At 34.0% G+C, this 25,961-nt stretch overlaps 1 protein-coding gene across 4 annotated transcripts in view; it reads left to right on the top strand.

Annotated features, from left to right (window-relative positions):
• YTHDC1 (YTH domain containing 1) overlaps nucleotides 1-23,892 on the top strand; it is a 36,355-nt gene extending 12,463 nt beyond the window's left edge. The window contains exons 5-17 of one of the 4 annotated variants that reach the window (XM_044225785.1): nucleotides 4,071-4,160; nucleotides 4,635-4,688; nucleotides 5,248-5,342; nucleotides 6,818-6,926; nucleotides 7,010-7,127; nucleotides 13,444-13,528; nucleotides 14,592-14,758; nucleotides 17,237-17,319; nucleotides 18,590-18,626; nucleotides 18,723-18,762; nucleotides 18,869-18,931; nucleotides 20,634-20,768; nucleotides 22,876-23,892. In XM_044225785.1, the coding sequence (XP_044081720.1) occupies nucleotides 4,071-4,160; nucleotides 4,635-4,688; nucleotides 5,248-5,342; nucleotides 6,818-6,926; nucleotides 7,010-7,127; nucleotides 13,444-13,528; nucleotides 14,592-14,758; nucleotides 17,237-17,319; nucleotides 18,590-18,626; nucleotides 18,723-18,762; nucleotides 18,869-18,931; nucleotides 20,634-20,768; nucleotides 22,876-23,100 (1,301 nt within the window). In that variant the 3' untranslated portion in view covers nucleotides 23,101-23,892. Of the gene's footprint in view, nucleotides 1-4,070; nucleotides 4,161-4,634; nucleotides 4,689-5,247; nucleotides 5,343-6,817; nucleotides 6,927-7,009; nucleotides 7,128-13,443; nucleotides 13,529-14,591; nucleotides 14,759-17,236; nucleotides 17,320-18,589; nucleotides 18,627-18,698; nucleotides 18,763-18,868; nucleotides 18,932-20,633; nucleotides 20,769-22,875 lie in introns of all 4 variants that reach the window. The other 3 variants (XM_044225784.1, XM_044225787.1, XM_044225786.1) reach the window with 3 other exon arrangements.
• The last annotated feature ends 2,069 nt before the right edge of the window (nucleotides 23,893-25,961 follow it).

Raw genomic sequence — 25,961 nt, 5'->3', positions numbered from 1 at the left:
AGGGTACTTAAAAGATCCCTTTCCATTTTATGATGGTTATGCATGCTGTCAAGGCTGTCTTCTGTCTGGATGTAGCCAGATCTGCTGTGTATTCTAAATGAACTAAATGTTGCAGTAGGAAGATAATAGTATTCTGTTATATAGGATCATTATAACTTCATTATTACAAAATTTTATTATTTTTCTGGTACACTGTTAGTAAGTCATTCTTAAAATTGTATAGGTAATAGAACAAATGGCCAGCTATTTTCTGTTTTTTAGAGGTTGGTAACTAAAGTGCTTTCAACCTTTTGCTCACTTCAGTTCTAGTTTGGGAGTTGTTTGAGAGGATTATAAAAGGGGTTAAAGAGCTAAAATGAATAGACGAATAGTTGAGTTTGATAAAAAAAAAACCACAACTTTGTGGAATTTTTTTTTTTTTTTAAGATTTTATTTATTAGAAATTAAGCGAGAGCACAAACGGGGTGGGAGCCGAGGGAGAGGGTGAAAGAGAAGCAGACCTCCCTTTGATCAGGGAGCCTGATGGGGGGCTCAATCCCAGGACCCTGGGATCATGACCCAGTCCTAAAGCAGAGGCTTAATCGACTGAGCTACCCAGGCATCCCAAACTTTGTGGAATCTTTAATTGTACTTTCCCATCATACTTTTTGCAAACTGATGGGATCGTATATCTTTTATAATTATAGTAATGGATAGAGAACAAAAAGTGCATTTATAATATGAATGAATGTTTACTTACTGTGATGAATGTGTTAAATATCCATGGGGTAGGGGAAATTCTATTTTACGAATCTTCTTTTTGGTATCTGTGTTAGGAACAATATTTCTTATTTGTCTTATTTAAGTCAAGGGAGATTTATTTACATGGATAGGACTTAAAATCTACATTTTTAACAAGCTTCTAGGTGGTGCTGATACTGTAGCAAGGTACTTGATAATACTTCCTATTTTTATGGAGAAGACATTTAATATTAAATGGTAGCCCATAGTTTCATGAACCTATACATCAAAACTGTTGTATTGGAGAATTTATTATTTTTAAAGAGATACCTGGAATTCTTACTTTGCTTATTAAAGGAAACTGGATTATCCTTGGAAGATCCCTTATGTGGAACATGATTTAGAGACTGTTTATTGTGCAGGAAGTTACTATTTTTAATCATGGAGTAGTTTTTCATAAAAATGTGTGAAAGAAAAATGGGGGTGGATTTGGAATTCCTTAATTAGGAGATAATCTGTTTTTTTTAAAGATTTGTCTGAGAGAGAACGTGAGCGCGTGAAGGTAGGTAAGGGGTAGAGGGAGACGCTCTAGCAGACGCTCTACCGAGTGTGGAGCACAGTTCAGGGCTCGATCTCATGACCCTGAGATCATGACCTGAGCTGAAATCAAGAGTTGAACGCTATTATAGAGGGCACGGCTTGCATGGAGCACTGGGTGTGGTGAAAAAATAATGAATACTGTTTTTCTGAAAATAAATAAAGTGGAAAAAAAAAAAAAAAGAGTTGAACGCTTAACTAACTGAGTCACCCATTTAGTAACCCCAGGAGATGTCTGTTTTTAAACAGAAGGGATCAAAGTTTACTTTCTGTGTTAATGAATTTTCTAGTTTCTAGTTTATTTCACCTCTTTTTTTTTTCTTCAGAATTTTCAATAACTTATTTATAAAAGTGGCACACTTTGGTGGTCATTAAAAGTTTGTTAGATGAGTTTCATTGTTCTTTTGAGCTGAGAATCGTAGTTAGGAGAGGAGATCATAAACTTAAGAGCCGTAAGAGTTACTTATTAAAAAAAAAATGAAAAAATCCTTGGAGATTTCTAATGGTATTTATTTTAAAAGTTGAAGTTTTCTCTTAAAAAAAAAGTGGACAGGATCTTAACTTTGCTTTTTTTTTCCTCTCATGTTAGTGAGAGATCTTTATAAAATATTGTTCGTAATTATCAGCAGAAGGTATATTATTAGTGATCAGCTCCTAATGCTTAGACTCCTACGTGTTCCAAGAGAAAAAATGATAGACACGCTAGAATTTTTAAATAAAGAATTTAACAAGGTTGTATTTTTAATCTTGTGAATGTCATACTCATTGATTCACTGGATTGTATTTCTGCAGAGTGCTAGGCACTATATATGTACATGTAGTCAGTGAACAAAATACAAGTATGAGAAAGAGATTTAGCATTTGACAAAACCTGTTTCTCATCTATTTGGGTGAGGTTTTTAGTCATTTTATACCAAAAGGCTTCAGTCTGTTCACTTGAAGTCTTATAGTTGATCCTGAGGGAGAGAATTCTTGAAACTTTTTTCAAAGTTCAGGGGCGCCTGGGTGGCTCAATTGGTTAAGTATCTGCCTTCAGCTCAGGTCATGATCTCGGGGTCCTGGGGTTGAGCCCTGTGTCCAGCTCCCTGTTGGGCAGGGAGTCTGCTTCTTCTCCCTCTGTGATCCCTCTTGCATGCTCTCTGAAATAAACAAACAAAATCTTAAAAAAAAAAAACCCCAAAACAAAAAGCTTTTGAAAGTTCAATTATGAGTCAAAGCAAGTGAGCCTGGAAATAAATGCTTTTCTGGAAATATGTTATACTTGGTTACTTGAGATACCGTGATGTCCTCATGGCTGCTCGCTTTAACTGGGCTTGGCTTTGTAATTGTGCCAGTACGTGCTTCCCTGCACTTCTCTTCAGTCCTGTGTTAGGAAAACCGGTGTCACTTACAAGCTGCTTAGGTCTTTTTGGAGAAACAGCAGTACATAGTAAAGGGGAAGATGTTTTAAAAAAAAAAAAAAAAGTAAAAGAAAAGGAACTTAACTTAAGAATGTCCTTGGAATTTTCCATCTTCAAACTAGTTAGACCTGGAATCCCCCTTCAGGAATAGTAGGAAAATGCCTTTTCTATTTGCTCAGTAAGAAAAGAACTCAGGGCTTATACTTTCAAGCTAGAGGACTTGAATTTGAAACTAGGTTCTGCCATCCAGGAAATGTGGGACGCGGGCCAAGTTGCCTAACCACTCCTCATTTCTGTAAATGAGAATAATGGCCTTAAGTATTTCATGAGCTTGTTACGAGGATTAGGGAGATAATTTAGCTAAATCTTTTTAAATAGGTAACTGTTTATAGTCATAATAGAAAATTGTATGCAGGATCTTTTTTTTTCAGCTTTCTGCCATTTTTATAAAAATGTGTGCATTTTGTTTCCATATTTGTTTCTTCTTGTAGCTGAAAAGTAAAAGAATTTACAGTGGTATGATTAAAATCCCAATAAATAGACAGGAGAGCCTAATTCCATTTTAGGTGTTTGTTTATATGCTTCTAAAGTTCCAAATTAAGCTTGAAATTGTTCGTAAATAAACAGGTAATGCAAATCTCTTCTGTCTACTAAAGATTCTCAGCTTCTTAGTAGAAATACATAGGCTATAAATACATAGGCTATCAGTAGCATTTTAAGAATAAATTTTAAATTCAATTTGCAAAGAACAACAGGAATCCAAGAGGGAAATGATCATGAAGAATGGAATTGAAGACACAAAAGCAAGCAGTGGCAACCAGAAAAGGAATCACTAATGTATTAGTATTATTTTTTTTTTTTTTTACAGTTGAAAAGCTTTGGGTTCTGGGGTTTGTCAGACATCAAAGAATCAGAGTTGGAATTGTAATGAAGAATTATAGTAATGAAGAATGATAGTATACTTTTTAGAGAGAGGACTTAGAACAGTGGTACCTGGTACATAGAAAGAGACATAGTATATTTGACTGAGATAAAAGTTGTGTTTACTTTGCAGATTTTTTCCCCTTGGAAAACTTTATTCAACACTACCTTTATGTATAGGATAAGTAGTTCTCAGTTATGGCCATGTGTTTTTAATATGATTGAAGTTGGTGGGAGAAGCAACATGTTTCTGTTTTTTGAACAGTGTCTTTAAAATGGAACACCTTCTGAGGAAACTGAGGGGTCAGGAGAGAGATTAGCAGTGACTAGTACTTAGTGATTGTGCAAAACCCAGGCACATGATGTATTCTTATTTGAGTACCTGTACCTATATTGTAATGTTTTAAAAAATCTTGTTTGAATTCCTTTTAGATGAGAAAAAGAAGGAAAGGAAGAGAGCTAGAGGCATCTCTCCGATTGTTTTTGATAGAAGTGGAAGCTCTGCATCAGAGTCCTATGCAGGTATCCTCATTTTACTTTTATTTTGTGATCATATCTGACTGATCCTAATGTAACTTGCTATAGAAAGTGTGGAGGCTGTAGTTTAGTGTGAACTTGTTGATGTTCATTAGTACTGATTTTTGGCATGTTCAGTGTAATAATTCTAGAGGAAACTAAGCTTTTTCTTATTATTTTAATCCTGTTCTGTTACTGCTTAAGTGGAATTTCACTTTTTTTTTTTTTTTCTTGGAAGATGATGATTCAGTGACTAGTTTTCTGAGTGGGAAACTGTTCAAATATACGTATTTTTAAAAAATCCAAACAACCCCAAAAATGAAACACTCGTACACATTGAGAAGTATTTTTTTTGTGTGTGTGGGTGCGCCAGGAAGAATAATTTGTCTTGAATGAGAACTTTATGTGACAAGACTGTAGAAATTTTGTCTTATCTCTATTAAAGCTCAATCTGAACAAATGTACTTTGGCTAAATACAGGTTCAGAAAAGAAGCATGAGAAATTATCATCTTCCGTTCGTGCTGTCCGAAAAGGTATCATTTAAATTTGAAATTGTTTTCATTGCATGCTGCATAAAGTCATTATTTTGCCTTATTAGTTCTCCATTAATGGTTTTAATGTAGTAATGTTCTGATATATTACATTGAAGAAAATAATTAATAATGTAGTCTTACAAAGAGACAGCTCCATATTTACTTCTTAACTCCATATCTTTTAGAACAATAGCAAACATTTCAGGGTATTTGTGGTTTTGGACACAGTGGATGGTATATATATAGATTTAATAGCATAATGGTCTATTAAAATGAATAATCTGGTAAAAGATATCTATAAAATTTGTAGCTGTTTTCATACTTAAATATGAATCTGATATATCGGAACATCACTAGGTTTAACTTCTTGCAGAGTGCTGGTGTCTTTTCTTAGCTTTGCTCTATTATGTGTTGTGGCTTAGCTTTCCAGATCGAACGGGTGATGATGAATTCTAAAAGTTTAGCTGGGTTGTGGAGGGCTAATTTCAGTACAGCTTACACCTCTGTAATAATGGCCTCCAGTTAATCAGTTTGGATTTTATTTTATTTTTTTTTCCAGATCAAACCAGTAAACTCAAATATGTCCTACAGGATGCAAGATTTTTTCTCATAAAGAGTAACAACCATGAGAATGTGTCTCTTGCCAAAGCTAAGGTATTAGCATCAGTTCTGTTGAAACTATCCCAATCTTGAAAATTTTAAATGGGAAGGTGGACTTTGATTATCTTGAGTAGTGTACTCTGATTTTCATTAAAGCTGTAAAGATCCATAGTCCAGTCGCCATTTAGGGTCTGCTTTGTAGCTGGTTAGGCAACCTAATAGTAATTTGAGTGTTCTAAAGATAATTTTAGAAGTCAAAATATGTGATACTGAAGAATATGTTTTTTTATACTTTGTACCATAAAAGAGTGTTTCTTTTGATTTTTATGTTTCTGTATTCAGTTGCTAACTTACTGTACTAACATTTCTTTAAATGTCTCTGTAATTAACCATTTTTTATTTTATATTGATGCTGGTTTTGCACCTTGAGATCTTGAGAAGAAATCATTCTTTTACGGAGAGTTTCTTTTATTTTAAGCAGTAACATCACTTGAATTTAGAAGAAAAAGCGTTAGCTTAAAGGCCCACCCAAGGATTTACAAAAATGATATGTCCTGTTGCTGTGGGATGTTGTAAGATACTAATTTTCTGTTTGTTTTTGCTACAAAAATACATCTGTTACACCATTTAAAATTTTTCTTTTCTTGGTTTAAGATGAGTCATTATAGCTTCTATTGATCTTTAGAAAGTCAATTTTTCTAACCATATTTTTTGTCAATGTTCATGTCTTAATATTTGTCACATTAACGATTACCCACCAAACTTTATAAATGGAAGCTATATGCTAAGTAGCTACGTAGTGGAAGCTTATTTTGTTCCTCTGCTAGAGTGAGTTTAGGCAGAAGTAATTAAGCACTTAGTATGAGTGAGATCATTTGTATGAGCAGATTGAACTGAATTAGAGCTTCCGCCTTACTTTACCATGCTGTTTCTTCTAATCATTTCACAAACAGGTAATAGATTAAAATGCTTTACAGATTAATAACTTTGTTCTGCCTCTATATACAACACATTTTCTCTTTAGTCAAACTATTAATGCATAAAAATTTGAACTTAAATAGAAAAAAAAATTGCTAGGAACTGGATAGATTCTTCACTGATGGATTTAATAATACAGTATTTTAATTATTTTGGTTAAGCAGGTTTTTAAGGAGAAAAATGTACATATTATAACTCCTCTTTAAACAACATGTATTTACCACAGTAAATAGTTGTAATATTATAATAATTGTAGGTGATTGTCTCTATTATGTAGGATTCTAGCCCATAAGATTTGATATCCTCTTCCACCCCAAGGTGTTTCTAGTTGCCTTAATGATTTTGTTAAGGTTGGGATTTTCTCCATATTTTTCCTGAGTTTTCAATAAATTGGTACATTATTTTGACAGTTGTTGAATAAGACCTTTCTTCATTATAGCTTACTTGAATTTAAAATATAATGGTTATCAGTAGCCTTGGTCTTTTGCAAATACAATTGCAAAGATGAAAATTTGCATTGATATCTGTCTGATCTTGTATCATTTGTGTAGGGTGTTTGGTCCACGCTGCCTGTAAATGAGAAGAAATTAAATGCTGCATTCAGATCTGCAAGGAGTGTTATATTAATATTTTCTGTCAGAGAGAGTGGAAAATTTCAAGGTAAGAATAAAAATAATTTGGCTATATAAAGATATCACTTAAATCAGCATCTATATTTTAATGTTTTGATTTGATTCCCTTAGGATTTGCAAGACTTTCTTCAGAATCGCATCATGGAGGATCTCCTATACATTGGGTGCTGCCAGCAGGAATGAATGCTAAAATGTTGGGAGGAGTTTTTAAAATTGACTGGATTTGCAGGTAAATTACACATTAATGGAGATAATAAAATTTGCCCTTGTTTTAAATGGGGTAGTAGTTGGGAGTAATGTTAAAACTCCACAGTTGTTTAGTTTTAATCTATTCTTTGTGATTATTATTCTTTTTTTGGCTTTGTTCGTAGGCTGATTTGGATGCAAAAAACTTTAGCAGTGTTAAAGTGAAAATACATCGATATGTTTTGCTTGTCTTATTCACTATCTTCATAAATACAGGATGTAAAGGGCAAAGGTTTAGTTAAGAGCTTCATGTATTTCTTTTGTTCTCTATATTAGTAATACAGTAAGTAATTAGTTTGTCATGAATTAGACAGTTGCTTGAAATGTTACCTGGATCTATATGATTTTAGTGATTTAATATGTCATTTAGTAACTGGAATAGGAAATTAGTAGTCACTCTTCAACTTGGCTAACATTTTGGAGGTGACGAATTAAGTTGTGAACAAGTGTTTCTTAAGGAAGTTAGCAAGTCATGTTTAGTTGGTATTCCGGTGTTTTGAAGTTGATATAATTAAGATTAAATATGCTTATTAGAAAAATAGACTCGTTTTGAGCGCTGGGTTATTACCACTATTTTTATGTTCTTACTGAATAATTGTGCGTTGTTAAAAAATGATTAAGGAAGTAAATTTAGATGATAAAAACTTTATTTAACACTTCATGAAATGGTCAGTGTCCTGTGGAGAACTACAGAATGGGGCAGAAGGCAGGAAACTTTTACAGGATAAAGAATAAAGAACAAGAAAGAGCCAAATAGAAAATGGTTGGATAGGGCTATGTTGTCAACCTGTTTGGGATGAGAAAGCCCGAATTGAGGTGGCTTGGTGTTTGGGGGTTGGCAGACTGGATATACTGCATTTCTGGTCAAACCGAGCACTTAGAGGGATACAGAAGTTAAATCTAAGCTTCAGCTTGCTGACATGGCACCTTGGGCACGAACAGTTACATCCTGGAAAGTTATTTTAACATAAAAAGGTAATTATTTGAGTGAGTTTTATATGACATGCACATATCTATTGCCTATAAAATTAATTTCAGTTAAAAAAATTTACCCAAAACAGACCATATGTATTTTTTTTTTTTTTAAGTTAAAGTGAACTTAGGTGTTAGATTTTGATAGAAATGGAGGAATTGAATAAGAATAATAAGAATGAAAAGTACCGTTCATGTTCTGGAAGGCAAACTAGCAGAAGGAAGAGCATGGAAACACAAACGGGCTGAGGAGGTGGGAAGGTGGGGGCTACGTGAGTGGGGGAGAGGGAGATACCTTTTTTTATGAAGCAGATAATCAAGAGAACAAAAGACAAAAATGAACAGTAATACTGGCCAGCCTAAGCAGTTAAACTTTTATTTATGGGAGAGTGAAGGACTCTGAAGTTACATGGGCAACAGTATAGTTAAAATTAGTGCATTAGGTTGATTGTTGGTGCTGTAGCAAAAAGCTGTCTGCATGAAAATATATCATTATTCCTCATTCCATCAGTAATTTCTATAGGGAAAAATTAGAAGCAGTCTAAATTCTTCCATATAGAAAATCATTAAGTAAATTATGGTTTGTCACTTAAATGTAGTATGCAGAAGTAGTTATCTCTGTAACAACATGGAACAACATAACAAAGTGTGTATTATGTTGGAAGGTGGTATTGGGGTAGTGAGACTGTAGGTGGTACTCCCTTACTCCCAGGGTTTTTAAATACAAATTGATGCTTGTTTAGAAAGTAAAGTTGTAATTAAGTTACACTTAAATTATAATCAAATTAAAATTATAATATTTAAAAATCTGGAGGCACTTCATAGAGAAAACAGGGCGCTTACTATTTCTTAGCAGATAGACTGACTTAATTATTTATTTATTTGGATAGCTATAACTGTAAAGGCCCAAGAAGTTTGTTAGTTTATGGTTTTATGATTAGAAATGTTGGTGTTACTGGAAATTCTTTGGAAATGATGATGTCCTAGTATTAGGAGACAAAATAATTAACTTACTTTTAAACTTGTTGCAGCATATTTTGTTTTGAACGTAACTTGTTCTGTTAACCTTCATTTCCATATTCTTAATAAGGAAATTTGTGTATTTCAGAAGATGAGCTTAGTTTGTTCATATATTAATGTCTTCCTGTTCTTCTTCATTGACTTATTGGCTGTTTTACTAACTTGTTTGAAATGTGTACACCAACAGAAGAGGTACAAACCCCAAAGGGGATCCTGCTAATGTTTTGTACAAAATTTTGGATAAGTAAAGGTTCCTTATTGTATTTAAGTTTTAGGAGTACCTGGATTTTTTTTTTTCTTTCTTTTTTTTTTTCCTTTTTAAATTAGAGAGTGTATGAGTGGGAGGGGCAGGGAGAGAGGGGAAGAGAGAGAATCTTAAGTAGACTCTGCCCTAAGCCCAGAGGCCTGCAGGGGGCTTGATCTCATACTCTGAGGTCATGTCCTGAGCTGAAACCAGGAGTAGGTGCTTCACTGTGCCATCCCATGCTCCGAACAAATATTCTTTTATTATTATTATTTTTTAAGATTATTAATTTGAAAGAGGGAGCATGCACACCTAAACGGGGAGGGGCAGCGGACAGGGAGAAGCAGACTCCTTGCTGAGCAGGGAGCCCAACGCCAGACTCATTCCTAGCACCCTGAGCCAAAGTCAGATGCTTAACGGACTGTGCCACCAAGGCACCTTCTGAAAAAATATTCTTAAGTAAAGTTATAACTTAAATTTTCTCTATATATAACTTTAATTTTGAGAATACTCAGCACTTATGTTCAAGGCTAGTTTTATAATACTTAAGAGTTCTGAAGGGCTTAGAATATTTATTACATTGGTATTTCCTTGGGGTAAGTCTTTTGTACTCTTAAGTTTTCATTATAAAAGGACAGTTACATTTGACTCCATTAAAACATCAAATGTTAAGGCTTTGCTGTCAGTAACAATAACTGCTATCAGTATTTTTCTTTTGAGATAGAATAGTTACATTAGACTTATTTAAGTACCCTTTGGATTTAATAATAATTAGACATTAAGTTTCTTTGTGTGTGGCCCCAAGATTACTTGAATCAGTAGTATCTGGTTGTTAAAATGCCACATCTTGAGACACACCCAAACTGATGAATTTCCTTTTTTGTTGTTGTTTTTAAAGATTTTATTTATTTATTTGACAGAGATATAACATGTAGGCAAAGAGAGAAGGGAAACAGGCTCCCCGCTGGGCAGAGAGCCCAATGAGGAGCTTGATCCCAGGACCCTGAGATCATGACCTGAGCTGAAGCAGAGGCTTAACCCACTGAGCCACCCAGGTGCCCCTGAATTTCTTATGGCTTAGGTATTTTGTAGACAAACTGGAGTTCACGACCAGATGGTGCATGTTAGCCATTAGGAGAGGAACCACAAAAAATTGACTTATTTAAGTTGTTAGTGGGAGTTAGTTTAAAATAAGGCTGTACTATATGAAATGTCATTCATCCAGAATTAAGTCTCTTGATGATATTTTATGGTTACTCCTTTAATGTCCATTCCAGGTAACCCATTTTCTCCTTTAGAATTTTTCCATTACTCCTTTTAATTTTAATAATCTAACACTATCCAGTGTATAAGAATCTTTGTACAGTTGTATGGTCTTTTGTTAAATTGGCTTCCACTTAACCAAGCCTCTTAAATCGGTAAGTTACTTCCATGTTCGCTGGAGTACGCACAGTAAAGCTTAGGATGCTTATTCTATAGTTGTGATAACCATGGTCCTGCAGTTTCTCTTAATGTATTCTGAGTCTTGTTTTGCCTAGGGCCTCACAGTTCTTGGCTGATACCGTGGTAGAGATTAATTTGTCAACACAGAAAAGTATCTCTAGAACCTGGCTAGTTAGAACCAGTGACCGAAGATTAATCCCAAATGGCTCAACCAGCTCAAACGTAATGGTTTTATTTTGGACCTTCCAGTATTCCATTGCTAATACTTAAATAACACTGATAACTTTGTGCAGTAGTAGTTCGTAATTTTCCTATATTTTAATGGCTTGTAGGCTATTTATTCCTTTCCTATAACTGATTTTTCAACTGGCAGTTTAGAGGAAAAATTTAAGAAAGTATTAAAGTTCAAAGAATTGTTAACTAAAGATTTTCCTCTGGATACTCTAGTCTTTGGTATAGACTTGTTAGTGATAATCTTTTTTTCTTTTTAACTTCTGATAGCCTAAAAAGGTAAAAGAAAAAAAAAAGTATGTATGTAGATATTTTGTATATGTGTACGTATACATTCTTGGACCACTCTTGATTTGTGAAGTAAAATGAATATCACACTAAGAATTCAAGCTTTTTATGAGCATTTCCACTACTCAGAGGCCACTTCCCCAGTATGTTCACATCACCATCACCACAGAGCATGCCACCTTGTTACTTTGACTTTAGATATTTTCCCACGTTACAAAATTTGAGCGTTCTATATTCATCTTTAAGAAGATTTGTGTAAGATTAGAATAAATTGTTACGTAGCTTATCCACTGAATCAGGTTACTTGTGTTTTTTCTTCTCTGTTATACCTTTGCACAAGCTCTCTCATTGCTTCAACTGGAACTCTTCCTTAGCTCCTAACATTTGTCACTTGGGTCACTTTTCTTCTAGGAAGCATTTTTTTTTTTTTTTTAATTTTCTTTCTCTAAAATAGATATGACCATCCATATTAAAAACAACAAAACTTGGGGCACCTGGATGGCTCAGTGGGTTAAAGCCTCTGCCTTCAGGTCATGATCCCAGGGTCCTGGGATCGAGCCCCGCATCGGGCTCTCTGTTCGGCAGGGAGCCTGCTTCCTCCTCCCTCTTTGTCTGCCTGCTTCTCTGCCTACTTGTGATCTCTATCTGTCAAATAAAATAAATAAAATCTTAAAAAAGAAAAAGAAAAAAAAAAACAACAACAAAACTTGTCTATTCTTTTTGTGGTACCCATTCTTTTTCCAAAATAATTTTGTGTGCTCATTCTTTTTTGATAATTCCGGAAGAAAATTTAGAAATGCAAGCAGCTCTTTTTTTTTTTTTTTTTTTTAAATAGGCTCCATGCCCAGCATGGACCCCAGTGTGGGACTTGATGAACCTTGAGATCTCAAGACCTGAGCTTGAGTTGCTCCTTACCTGACTGAGCCAGCCCCCCGGGGACCCTTCAAGCGGCTCTTCCTATTTTGCTTATCTTTGTTTGTCTTTGGGCTGAGCAGTTTCATGTGTATTGTAGATACAGTAAATAGTTCTTTAACGTATTTATTTAATTTGGCATTACTCACTTCATGTACATATAAATAAAACTTATCAGGTACTGTTAATTTGATTATTTCTTGACAGTTAACAGGTATTATATATAGTGTTTGCATTCAGCATTGTGCTAGGTTGATAAAGAATATAAAAATAAAGGGTATCTTTTTTATGTTGGTGAGACCATTTTGCCCTGTGATACAGAGTTTAGAGCCAGGGTTTAAAGTTAAATAGGTACTGTACCATAATGTAAGTGAAGGGCATAATTAATGTGTGCAGGTAGATGAATTCATAAATAAATACTCATATTATCAAGAGCCATTCCATGGATGGTAGGGAATATGGCCTTATTGAAAGGGGGAGAAATGGGGTGCCTGGGTATTTCAGTCAGTTAAGCATCTGCCTTTGGCTCAGGTCACGATCTCTGGGTCCTAGGATCCAGCGTGAATTAGGCTTCCTTCTTAGCAGGGTGTCTGCTCTCCCTCTGTTTCTCCTCCATCCCCACCCCCGATCCCTGGTCATGCTCAAACTCTCTCTTTCAAATAAATAACAGATTTATTTAAGAAAAGGGGAGTGACATTTGAATCTGGGAGAGCAGCGCTGAACCAAGGATGGAGGATACTATTTTTAATTTGGTATTAACTGTCTGATTAAGTTCAGCTCTTTGTTGATTAGATAATAAAAAAAATTTTTTGAGTACACAGAAGCTAGAGATAACTAAACATTTTATATATTGCTTTGCAATATATATGAAATGTAGGTAGTGATATTCTTGTTTCTAAGCTGAGGAAACTCGGGCTCAGAGAGAAGTTAAGGGAAAGCTGGGACTTAAACCTAAACTGTCTTCGTTTCTGAGCTCATGTTCTTAAATACAGTATTTACTTTTTTTTTGAGGACACTGGAATGTGGAAAGAACACATCTCTAAAGAGGCTCTCTGGAGAATAAGTGCTACTAGTCTAAGTGATTCTTTAAATTTCAGTCACATTTAAATCAAGATTAATTGCTGAAGTATAGTATATGGTCCCTAAAAGTTTCTGCAAAAGAATATAATTGACATTACTTTGTATTTAGGCGTGAATTACCCTTCACTAAATCAGCTCATCTCACCAATCCTTGGAATGAACATAAACCAGTAAAGATTGGACGTGATGGACAGGTTTGTTGTTTTAATTGATTATTTAAAACATACACTTAACAGTCCTTTTAGATATTTTTATTGAAGGACGTTTCTGAGCCATTTTTGAAAGAATTCATGTGATAGATTAAGGGAGAATATTTGGAATTCATGATTACTGTGATTTTGACTGTTTAGTAAGACCTCCATGAATGTTGAAAGACAGGCATCTTTATATGGTATTTTCATTAAATACCAGTTGAAACCCTTTGGAGAGAAATTCTGGTCCTGATTTTTAATTGTTTTTCATTATATTATTACTATATTTTGTATAATTTTTGAAATGCCATTAGAGCATCTTCATTGAAGTTTTCTGACTAGAAGGAAGCTGTATGAAAAGTATGTGTACCTAGGTTTTCAAGTCTACAAATGAAATTAAAAGTGTGGTGGTTTAAAATAAACCAAAATCTTTGACTCATAGATTCTACTCATAGTAGAATATGTTTCTATTCATAGTTTCTGCACGTAACTTTGACAAGAAGTAGTGTGCTTTCATTGCTCTTAAATGAACTTGTTGGTAGTTGAAAATAAAAACTCACTTTAAAAAGTCCATACATTAGTATCTCTTTGTAGTTAATATTTTAGTGTATGTAGCAGTTCTTAGTTATCAAAGTTGTTGGCACACACTAACATGTTTTTCCTCCACTGTGTTAAGGTGGATAACCCTGTCCTGATATTTTTGTATTTTGCACAAAGAGATATTCCTTTGTTTGTAGAGGACAATTGTCACAGAGTTTTAAGCAACTGCATAGGTATATTAAACTTTGGAGATTCTACAGTTTTAGTTTTTACCCATGGAATATATGAATATATTCCATGTTCCAAGTACATGGAACACTTTAGAAAGGTGTTGTTTTTGTTTGTTTGTTCCCCCCTCCCCCACCCCAAAACCTTTCAAGGAAGTTTTTGGAATCCTGTATGGTCATCAGCCTTGAGAAGGAAGTCTCCAAGTCAGTCTGTTTTTGTTCTTGTCCTTCAGGAAAATACAAGTCTATTGAAAGTTTCTTCTGTTTTCTTCTTGTAAATTGCTACTTTCCTATTCTAGGAAATTGAACTTGAATGTGGAACCCAGCTTTGTCTTCTATTTCCCCCCGATGAAAGTATTGACTTGTATCAGGTCATTCATAAAATGCGTCACAAGAGAAGAATGCATTCTCAGCCCCGATCAAGAGGACGTCCATCCCGTCGAGAACCAGTCCGGGATGTGGGAAGGTTAGAAACGTTCTTTGGACTGATAATAGGCACATGTATCAGAATAACATGATGGAGGAATGTGATTCGTCAAAAGTTTGTCCTGCGGTAAAGAAGAAAGAGAAAATCCTCAAATCAAGCTGCATGGACTAGTTTGTGGCTTCATTGAGGATTTCACATGGTCACCTTGGTCTCAGTCATTTTTCAAGAGGAAAATGGGGATCTTTCCTTATGCAGAAAAAATTATTTGCTAAAGAGTGATAACCAGTTTAAATTAGATAATATTCTGATTATACAATGTGTACAATTGAAATGAGGTAGGCCTTTGTTGCTCAGAACAGGCTAGAAAGGAGGAAGAGGAGGAAGTCTTTATTTGCAAAAATTGTTAATATTTTGTAAAAAGCCTTTTCTTTCAGGTGTGTCTCTGGATAAGCCTTATCAGATATGGGACTTTTATAAAGGATCACTAATGTTTTTTCAGAAGATGACGCCTCATTTAGAGGATAAAATGTCTTAAGTTATTTTGATATTCAAGAGGAGCATTATTGGGACTGTTTCAAATTTTACCATCGTGATGTGTTAACCCCATTGCCAAATATTCTCTAACATGTACCCAGTGAATTCACACATCTTGCTGAGCTTCTGAAAACAATAGGTTCTTTCCAAAGGGGATCAAGTGGCCCTGGGAGACCCGGCAACAAACCGAAAAGAAGGGCTGTTGCTGTGTCTGTTTACAACTTTCCAGATGCTGGCAGTACCTGTGGACTTAAAGTGTCTTTTAGAGGATCGCCATGGTTATTGATCACTACTTTATGAACTAAGCAGCATTTTCCAGGAAAAGGGGGTTTAACTTGTTACAGAATTGGAGAAGTCTTTGCAAAGGACTGGTTTAAGCCCTTCCACCCAGCACCTTTCCCTGTGTAGATTTGCATACAGCTAAACCTAAAATTTTCTGCTAAAGACTGTTGGATGTATGGTTGATGGGATGAAACGTTTGGTTAAGTTTCCTTTTGGTGGAAACATCCTGTGGTAGGTACAGATAATCCAACAAGAGTCCCCATTTCTTTGAGCTTAAAAAGGACACTGTCGAGTAGGTAGGAGGAAACCTGGCAGAGCCCCCATATTTTTGGCCTTAAAGGACTGAACACCAAGATGTCTTTTGAAGTTTTAAGCTAAGAGGTTTCCAGTGCAATACAATATATACAAGTGAAGTTTTTACCTCAGTTTTGCAATGGACTGCAAACTATACTTATTACACCACTACACCTTCTCTCAAGCCTGCCAGGGCCTCCATATATGTATGTGGCTTACAGCTTACAGTCAGTAGTTGGACTACTGTATGAACTGTTACGATCATGTTTTATACCGGTCGTAAATGCACTCCCCAAACTACAGGAAAGCGGTATGTTTATTTTTTAAACCAGCTTTTAATTTTCTTAGTATTATTTATTGTAGATGCAACTGTTTTTATTTTGTTGGGGGGTTTGGGGTTACTGCACTTTGCAGTTTGAGTGAACTTGTGTTGGAAAAGTTAATGAAAGCAGTTGATAAAGAAGTAGCTGGAAAACTAGTGATGCCAGGTTATTATAGAATTTTTATTTGGCATGAAGGGTAAAATATTTATTACCAAAAAACTTGGAATTTTTGTTTTTATTTTGTGTAGTTCTTTATCAAATGCTAAATAAAATGAAGTGTATTTATGATGTATTACATTAACCCTTGAGATTTATGGGAGACCATAAAGAGCAGCCCTCTGTAGATAGTAAAATTTCACCTTCTAAAGAATATATTTTGAAATTGTTTTATGAACTCTGTTAAAACTGCCCCAGCTTTATTTTAAGGCATTGTCTCTAGAAAAAATTCCCTTAATTCTAAATGTTATTAACTAGAAATTAGTTTTTCAAAGTATTAAGATTTTCAAAACTTTCCTGTAAAGTCACTATAAGTATCAGATTTTCTGTATGATCATGTGAAAAGCATAATTTTGTGCAAAGCAAAAAGAAATAAGAATTCTTTATTTTGTTTAGACTTCCAAAATGATAACTAATAATTTTGAATATATAGATTTTAGAGTTACCTGTTGTGTGTAATGATGATAGGTTTTTTTTTAATTTCCTTGCTTTTTCACCTGAATGGAGACTTTATTTGGGAAAGTATTTTGTTAAACTGGATATTTACATTAGTTTGAGGGCCGCTCATTTACTTTTGTTTAGAACACTAAAATTTGATTTACATGTTTTGAACAGTCTATTTCCAAGTTTTTCATCATAGTAGGAGGATTATAGAGAATATTTGTTTCCAACAATACGTTCAAGAATTGATTTATAATAATTAGAGGAATTAAAATTTAGAAATTTTAAAATTTGTTAGCTAGAAATTAGGATGTGATTTTAAAGGAAATAATGGGCTTTTCTTTGTACTTCTGTCAGAAACTCTTGCATTGCTGTTTTTTGTCCCAGCAGTTTTTGGTTTAATTTCTAATGTGTCTAATTTGTGTAGGCGTCGACCAGAAGATTATGATATTCATAACAGCAGAAAGAAACCAAGGATTGACTATGCCCCTGAGTTTCACCAGAGACCAGGTTAATATTTTATAATCCTGCAGATATTTGACTTAAAATTATGAAACAACAACAACAACAACAACCACGAAACATTTACTATAATCCTGTAGTTCTAAAAGTGAGAAAACTTTAGGACATGACTACTTAAGCCGTAGGAGATTATCAATAGCTGTCACTTAAATTCTATTTTGTGAAGGCTACCTAATCTATTTTAGTGTGACTCATTAACATAATCTGTTAATTACTCAATGTGCTAATTTATAATTATTTCACGAGTGGAAACTGCACAAATGTTTTAACATTAAAAGTGGTTAGGGAAAGCAGTGATTTTACACTTTATTCTTTTTATTTCCTGTTATACTTAGTATCTTATGTGGTAAATAGCTTTAATTAGACACTGAAGTTATACTATATTTTTCTAAATAAAAATCTTTAGCATCATGTTTTTAGAGAGGAATGAGAAGTACTTGTTTTGTAATCTGCACAGCAGCTTTTCAGCTAGTCGTTCCCTTACCAGAGTTAAAAAAGGTGAACCATATTTAAGAGAAGATACTTATTTAGTAACAGTAATACACAAAAAAATTAGGCAATTTGAAAATTGGTTTTAGCATTATAGCATTTTTACATAACCAGTGGCTTGATAAACCTCATTCTTACCCAAAATGGGATATTCCGGAGAGTGAAATTAGTTTTTCCACAGTAACATGGCCACGCAAATATTTTCACATTTTAATTTGCTGAGTCTTTACTAAAGAAGGGGAGAAAGAATATTTCTTTTTTTCACTAAGGTTCTTCACTTAAAATGTATAATTTCATTTTTGTGACTTTTGCAGTTCTGTTTTTCTCCCCCTTAAGTTTGCATTTTTTAAAACTATCTGGTTGACTTAGCAAAACTTGTGTATACCTAAGATGGAAGGTAAACATTTGTTTTAAGGAAGTCCTGTTACAGTGTCCTCAAAGATAATTCCTCTGCCCTTACTTTCCTTATGGTGCAGAATGAAGAAATTTTCTATCTAGCGAGAATTGGGGTGTGGATTTAGAAGATTCATATGAAAACCTCTCTAGCAGTTTATAATTCTGTGATATCAGTAAGTTATTTAGTTACTTCCTAGATTATCATGTAATCTGAGAAGAAAATCTGAAAATGGAATAATAAAATAATAGCATCACTTAATAGCATCACTGTATTTCATGGGAAGAATTGAAATGAGTGGTAAGGAAGGTTTAATTATAATGCCACAATAAAAAATATAAATTTGATTTACTAAAATGCTTGATGTTTGAACAGGGTATTTAAAGGATCCACGATACCAGGAAGTAGACAGGTAAGTTGGGTTCACTCTTGCTTAGTTCTGATTTACATTCTTGGAACTAGTTTATGAATTACCTGAATTTAGTTTCACAAATCTTATTCCCAACAGACGATTTTCAGGAGTTCGCCGAGATGTGTTTTTAAATGGAGTAAGTATTTTATTTTATGTATTTAATGTTCGTAAAACCAGGATCTGATTTACTTTTTAGTTCTGGATGTAATTTTTATTATTGACATTAATATTTTTCATTTTAGTCCTACAATGATTATGTGAGGGAATTTCATAACATGGGACCACCACCGCCTTGGCAAGGAATGGTTTGTATTCTTTTTCTGCAAATTATTTAATTTCATTCACAGTTCCATATATTTTGAACACTTATTTGAAATGTGGTTGTTATAGTTAGCCTTTAAGAGACTTAAAATATATATCTTCAGTGATAAATAGTTGGGGGACTATTTTTAAAACTAAAGATTAATGAATGATTTGTTTTGCTTCAAGTTTATTAAGTGTTAGGGTTTTTTATTGTAGTGGTTAGTATTGCAAACTGCCTGGGTTCAAATGTTTTCCCTTCTCAACTCAGTGACCTTGGACAAGTATCATAATATGTTTCTTAGTTTTTCTTATCTGTAAAACTCAGTGGGCATTTGTTCATTCTTTGGCTCATTGAATGTTTAGTGCCCATTCTGTGCAAGGCACTCTGCTTTAGGCTGGGTTGGTGAATGAAACGGATAATGTGTCTTTATGGTTTGAAATTTAATGAATATCAGTGTTGACCTCATGGGAGTATAGAGAAGATAATTTACAAAATACATGTAAAGTTTAGCATAGTGTTTGATCCCAAAACTCAGTAAATTCTTCCTATAAAATAAGAAAGAACCCCTGAGGTCTTTACACTTTCATACCCCTGGGTGGCGCAATCGATTAGGCGTCTGATTGTTGGCTTCTCCTCAGATGGTGGTCTCTCTATCTAGGTCATGGATCTAGTCCTGTGTCAGGCTCCATGCTCAGCATGGAGTCTGCTTGAGAGTCTCTCTCCCTCTGCCCCTCCTACTTTTGCTCTGTTTCTAAAATAAATAAATCTTTAAAAAAAAAATAAGGTTAATTAAATCCTGTGCATAATTTTTTTTCCTGTGCACAATTTTTAGTTGTTCTTCTTTCTGTAAGAAAACTGGATCTTCTTAGAGTATCTTTGAAGGTATTGCGGATAGCTAAAACATTAATTCCTGAGAAATAAAAAATTGGGGAATGTAAGTAGTTCTTATTGTTTATGTTTTTTTTTCTTTTTCTTTTTTTTTTTTTCTTTAAATGCTGCCTGTAATATGGCCTCTTCATCTGACTTACTTCACTTAAGGTACTGTATGCAGATAGATGAATTGCTTTCCTTTAGATTCTGGGAAATTTTTAAAAATTTTAAAAAGAATATTATCTTGGTGCTAACTAGGAAAGTAATCTTTGATTTGCCCTTAACTCATTTTATAATGGCATTTAAAAATTTAGTAGGTCCTTGAGGTTTTTTTTTTTAAGGGTAGATGTTTGTATAGTGGTTAAGATGATTGATTCTAGAGCTAGATGCCAGATGTCCCAACTCCACCTTTTTACTAGCAGTGATTTTAAGGAAGTTACTTAACCAGTTGCTTAGTTTCCTTTTTTGTAACTAGAATAACCAATACCTATCTCATTGGGTTGATGTGAGAATTAAATAAGATGTTTAAAGTGCTTAGGACAGTGCCTAGCTTAGTGTAAGCACTGTATACTGATTTGTTTTGTTCTGTTGGTATTTAAATGATACGGTATGAAAGTGTAAGCATGTTAAATCTTAATAGATGTATAATTAGTTTTACATGTTTTCAGCAAGCACATAAAGAGGGTATTTTGAAGAACCTTAATGTCAAAGTAAATGGATCATACAGATTATTAAATTGTTTGGGATTGGCAGTTTGTATAGGGAAATTCTAAGAATGGTTTATTTGCAAGGATATTTGGTAGATGTTTATGGAAGTGGTTTTCTTTTTTTAGGCTCCTTATCCTGGAATGGAACAGCCTCCACATCATCCTTACTATCAGCACCATGCTCCGCCTCCTCAGGCTCATCCCCCTTACTCAGGCCATCACCCAGTACCACATGAAGCAAGATACAGAGATAAGCGAGTAGTAAGTGCACGAGAAGGCTCAAGTGTGAGGGAACGACTTTGAATTCTGCTGATAATTTAAATGGTTGCTAGATTATGTTGAGTGGGAGACTGTTTCATGTTCTTACTGACTGCTGTTTTAAAGTAATTCACAACTTTTTATTTTTTAATTTTTTTTTTTTTTACAACTTTTAATTAAAAATGGGTAATCCCTTTGGATTATTTGAATAGACTATTTCTTTTCACTGATCAAGGAGACGGCTCAAGTTGTGGCAACTTCTCTTTTAACTCTTGGTTAATATCAGAGATATCATATAGTAGGATATTCTCTTTCGTACAGGAGTCTTCAATTATAACTGTAATTATTACTGCCAATAAGTATTTCTAAGCTTTCTGTATATTTGGACTCCATTTTCACAGGATAGATGTTTGTATATTAAGTTAGTTAATAGGTTATCTCTAGTCTAATTTAGTTAGTTGTTTCTCTGCCAAATTTTGTTGGTTCACCTCGTCTGATTCTTAAGACGATGCTAACAAATGACAGATGTTAAGAGAGGCAGATGAGTAATTGTCCTTTAGTAATTATTGGTTCTAATAATTTAGTATGGTTGATTTGGAAAGTTTTTTTTGATCAAAACAGGTGAATTAAAGCAATCTCTAGTTAGAGATGTCTGGGTTTTCATTAGACTAGTTAGATAGAGGTTGTTTATTAAGTGATTAATACTCATTTTTTCCCCCCCTAATAGTACTTATGTCTTTTAAAACTGCAATTATCTCCTTGTACTTTTTATTGCAGTTCCTTTGTGTATAAATTTGATAGTCTTAGAAAGGTAGTTTAGTTGTTAAAGTGGGATGTACAGTCTGGAAATCCCTGACCTCCTCCCCGCCACCATACGTGACATGATGAATTTTTTGGCAGGGCCAAATAAACATTCTTTATCTTCCCACTTTGTTGAAGAGCATGCATATTTGAGAGTAGGCCAGAGTAGCCCAGTCTACCTTTGAGATACTTTTATTTATTTTATTATTCTCATAAAGATACTGATTCTTCAAAATTAAATCATTATGATCTTTAATATTCAGTGAAACAATTTGAGAATCCTAATTGACTAACAGACTTTTTTTTTCAGTCACACAGGAAGAGATACATAGTCTCTATATGATAAAATCTTAGTTGTCTAGATGGGTTGTGGTGTTTTTAAAAATGCCTTTTATAAATGATTATATAATTTTCAAAATAGGGGTTTTTCCTAAGATTCTTTTGTGAAAGGATACTTGCCCTTTTTATGTAATTTTTTGGTTAGTGTATATATTTTATGCTAATATTCATATATTCATTGTAAGAGGTAAGGTGGAATTGTGTTTTTGAACCTTATATTCTGAATATTTGAGCTGACTTGAAAAAAGACCAAGTTTAGTATGTAATAGTGAGTTGAGAATGAGTAGAAAGCCAGAGCAGGGCTCAAGCTTACAAGTAGCCATAGTGACAACTTGGACCTCACTTAGACAGTTGCTCATCTTACCCTCTCTCTCGTCCTCAGCCTTTTATGTTTATTAGATCTGTGTGGAGTAGTCTTCGCAGTCTTACTAAAGTACTTATTTTCTTAAAATTATGTCCTATTTCAAAAGTTGTCATTAGCATTGCTTCAGTTTGAAAGAATATCTGGAATATAAGAATTCCTGATTTTACCATAAGAGGGCAGAGTTGGTTCAGGTTAGTTTGTAGAATCAAAGAAGGGGGAAAAGAGTTCACCTATTGCAGAAAAACATTGATGATAATCAGCATAGTTGGCTTCAGGCTTGTATCTATGTTGGCTGATAGTCATCTCTAGGTAATTACTTTGGCCTAAATCTTATTAAAAGATTGGATGGAGAAGTCATTGAAGTTATATAGCAAACTACACGAGTTGAGTTCCAATAGATTTGAATAATTTCTGTTGTAGATTTCTAGTAAGACATCAAAATCCTTTTTCTAAGCAGTGTCAAAATTGCATTTTGTGAATTAAGGCATTAGTGCATTTTTCTAGATATTTTCTCTATCGTACAGTAATTACAGTATAGGGACTCATAAGTGCCTTTTTTTTTTTAAAAAAAAAAACATACCTAACCAATTTTTTAACCTTTTCTAGCATGATTATGACATGAGGGTGGATGATTTCCTTCGTCGCACACAAGCGGTTGTCAGTGGTCGGAGAAGTAGACCCCGTGAAAGAGATCGGGAGCGAGAGCGAGACCGCCCTAGAGATAATAGAAGAGACAGAGAACGAGATAGAGGACGTGATAGAGAAAGAGAAAGAGAGCGATTATGTGACCGGGACAGAGACCGAGGGGAGAGAGGTCGATATAGAAGATAATGCGCTTTTGGAAGCACTGATTGTTTAAAGATAAAAAAAATCTTGTATTTTTTTTTTTTTTTTAATTTTGTGTGTGTTTACAAGTAGTAAATTTATTTTCAGCGGTCTACTTAAAGTTCATTGTGTAGAAGGGGTTATTACATCCCTCTTTGTTCCAAGCATGCAGTATAATAAGAACTGGAAAAACTCAAATCCTCCAAAAATGCACAGTTGACAGTTTGAGTTGACACTTTTATTGGAGCAGAATGGAACAGTCCAAGAATGTAGATATTGATTCATTCTCCGTAAATGTTCATCTGCTTATAGTATGTTCATCCTAGAGTTATTTTTTTGTTTATTTGTTTTCTTTTTTTCGGATCTTGATTGATGACTGCCATGATATTTTGCTTTGATGTGTTTCTAAATGTAGTTGCACACGGTTCAGTAAAAATGCTGCTATCAAGTATGCAAATATTGAAGTATGATGGTTTGACAGTATGGCAGTGTTGTAGCAGCCTCTTTGTTTCTCCCTTTCCCTCTTTTTTTAATCTTAAAAAGTCACTTTTTATTTTTCTTCAGTCTTCAATGATGAGAGCAATATTAAGAAGACATTGCTATCTAATTTTTAATCTTTTTAAATAAAAAATTCCTATGTTCAGTAGCATGGTTGATGCTGTCGTTTAGCCTTCCCCTCCAAACTGTATACATTGGCTTGGAATGTTCACAACTTGCGTGTGTGGCAGCGGAAGATGATTCCCATATTCTACATTGCTACTGTTTTGTATAAAATAAATTGGTAAAGATTGACACTTATCTGTTGTACTTCTTTCTTGTCTGGATGCAAGTTTGTTTTCTTACGCATTCGTGGACACAAAATAAAGCTTTGTTTTAGGAACTGTAGGAACCCTGGTTGCTCTTCACCTTTTTTTGCATATTTTAGCAGAAGTGATTGACCTAGGCCAGTTATGTTAAAAGCTTAGTTCTGTTTCTAATGTAAGAACTAATGGTACTTGGTGGAATTATGTTGATAATTTGGTTAAGTATTTATTCTTATAACATTCTTGGATCTACTCTGGTGACAGGATTATTTCCTTATTTCAGGCTTTCTGTTTTCATCTTTGATAAGTGAACAACTTTAAAGATGGTTTTCTATCTTTGAAAATCTACTTCTAAATTAACCTCTTACAGATAACATCGTTGAAGTTAACCATCAATCCTTCCCAGTGGTAACAAGCTATATAGAATAAATGGCCACACAAGAATATAGTTTATGAATATAGTTTACAGAAGACTTTGTTGCATTTCAGTTTCTTGAGTTATACCTGAAATTTTGGCTTTTAATAAGCTGAATATTTAAACATTTGGGATATTTAAATATATGACCCCCTTGGAGTCTGTGCCAAATCATGATTGCAATTTTGTATTTAATCTGTGTTGGTCTGAAAAGGGGAATGCATGAATTTCACTCCTGAAAGACACTTAAAACTATCACTTTACTGCTTTTATATTCTCCCTGGCATTTAGAATATTTTTTCTGTGTACTCATAATTAATAGTTTTATTTACCTATTGGAAGAATTAAGCCTGAGGATATATGTTATGTGTGCAGTATGGTAGAGAAGAGAGAACATTTCGCTGGTTGTTACGAAACCTGGGTTCTAGTGCATCATTGCCTTCAGTTAGACTGAAAACAGTTGGCGATATAGGGGAAGTCACTTAAGTGACATTTGTATTCATCAGTAAGTTACAGTTAATATAATAGCTAAGGGTTTTTATTCTTGCCTTTTAAACTGAAAGCTTCTAAGATACAGAGGAATCAACAAAAATGTTATTTTAAGAAATAACCAGTTTCACAAAATTAGGTAATATTAAAGTAATTTTTCTGAAATAATTGTAGTAAGAAATTGTAAGTCATATTTTAACAGTCTGCAAAGGTACTTTGTGCTTCATCCTCCTGTAACACCGCACTTCCTATTTTTATAGATGAGGAGACAGACCCAGAGAGATTAAACTTGCCCAAAAGGACAAAAGTAGCAATTGATGGAACAAGTTTACATCCGTATTTTTATCTTATTTGGTATTTCAAGGGAAGCCATTTCATCTGTTTTGGAAAGAAATAGAACATAAATTAATGTATATTTAAAACAATGGTGCCAGGTTCTACTAAGGATATTAAACATATTGTCTTCAAGCTTTCTTATTAAGGAGAGGTATTTCCTGAAGTGTCTGGTCACTAGCTTGTGCTTTGTATTTTGGGTCTTAAGAAGGTTATTAACTATCCACTTAGTTTATTCTAAATATTTAGCTAACGTATTGAATTCTTATTAATATACTTATTTGATAATTTAATAATTATTAATCATAAATAATTAAATTAATTTAATTTAATCCTCCCAATAACTTTTTTCTTCTGAGTTTTTTTTTTTTTTTGAGGAGGAAACTAACAGGAATGTGGTATAAAAGGTTGCTTTATAATTTTATCCCCTATGCAGAGGAGTCAAAGTAATAGATCTGTAAAATTGAAATGTTTGATTAGCTAATTGAAGACGTGTTAGTTTTTTTTACTGTGAGAGGTGTGGTTTCTTCCATGGACTATGTGATGTTAATCTAAAACTCTCTACATCAGTAACAAACACTGTACCATATGTTGAAGTCAAAAACAAAATTCAGTTATTCGAAGTTTAGAAATCAGTCCAGGATTTTATTATCTGGAGTAAAAGTTCAAGAGAGTGAAACTGAATTCAGGTATGTTACTTCTCTTTTGGCTTTGCTTTCCCTCTATAATGGCTTTATTCTTAGTTGTACTCTTAAGTGTTCGAAAAATGTCCCATCACCACGTCCAGTCTCCTGTTCCCCATATACTTACCAGTGTCAGAAGGAGAG

This window comes from Neovison vison, chromosome 11 (genome assembly GCF_020171115.1).
Source record: "Neovison vison isolate M4711 chromosome 11, ASM_NN_V1, whole genome shotgun sequence".
NCBI classification, from domain to species: domain Eukaryota; kingdom Metazoa; phylum Chordata; class Mammalia; order Carnivora; family Mustelidae; genus Neogale; species Neogale vison.
The sequence above is the reverse complement of the archived record's forward strand: the minus strand, read 5'-3'. Positions and strand labels throughout refer to the sequence as shown.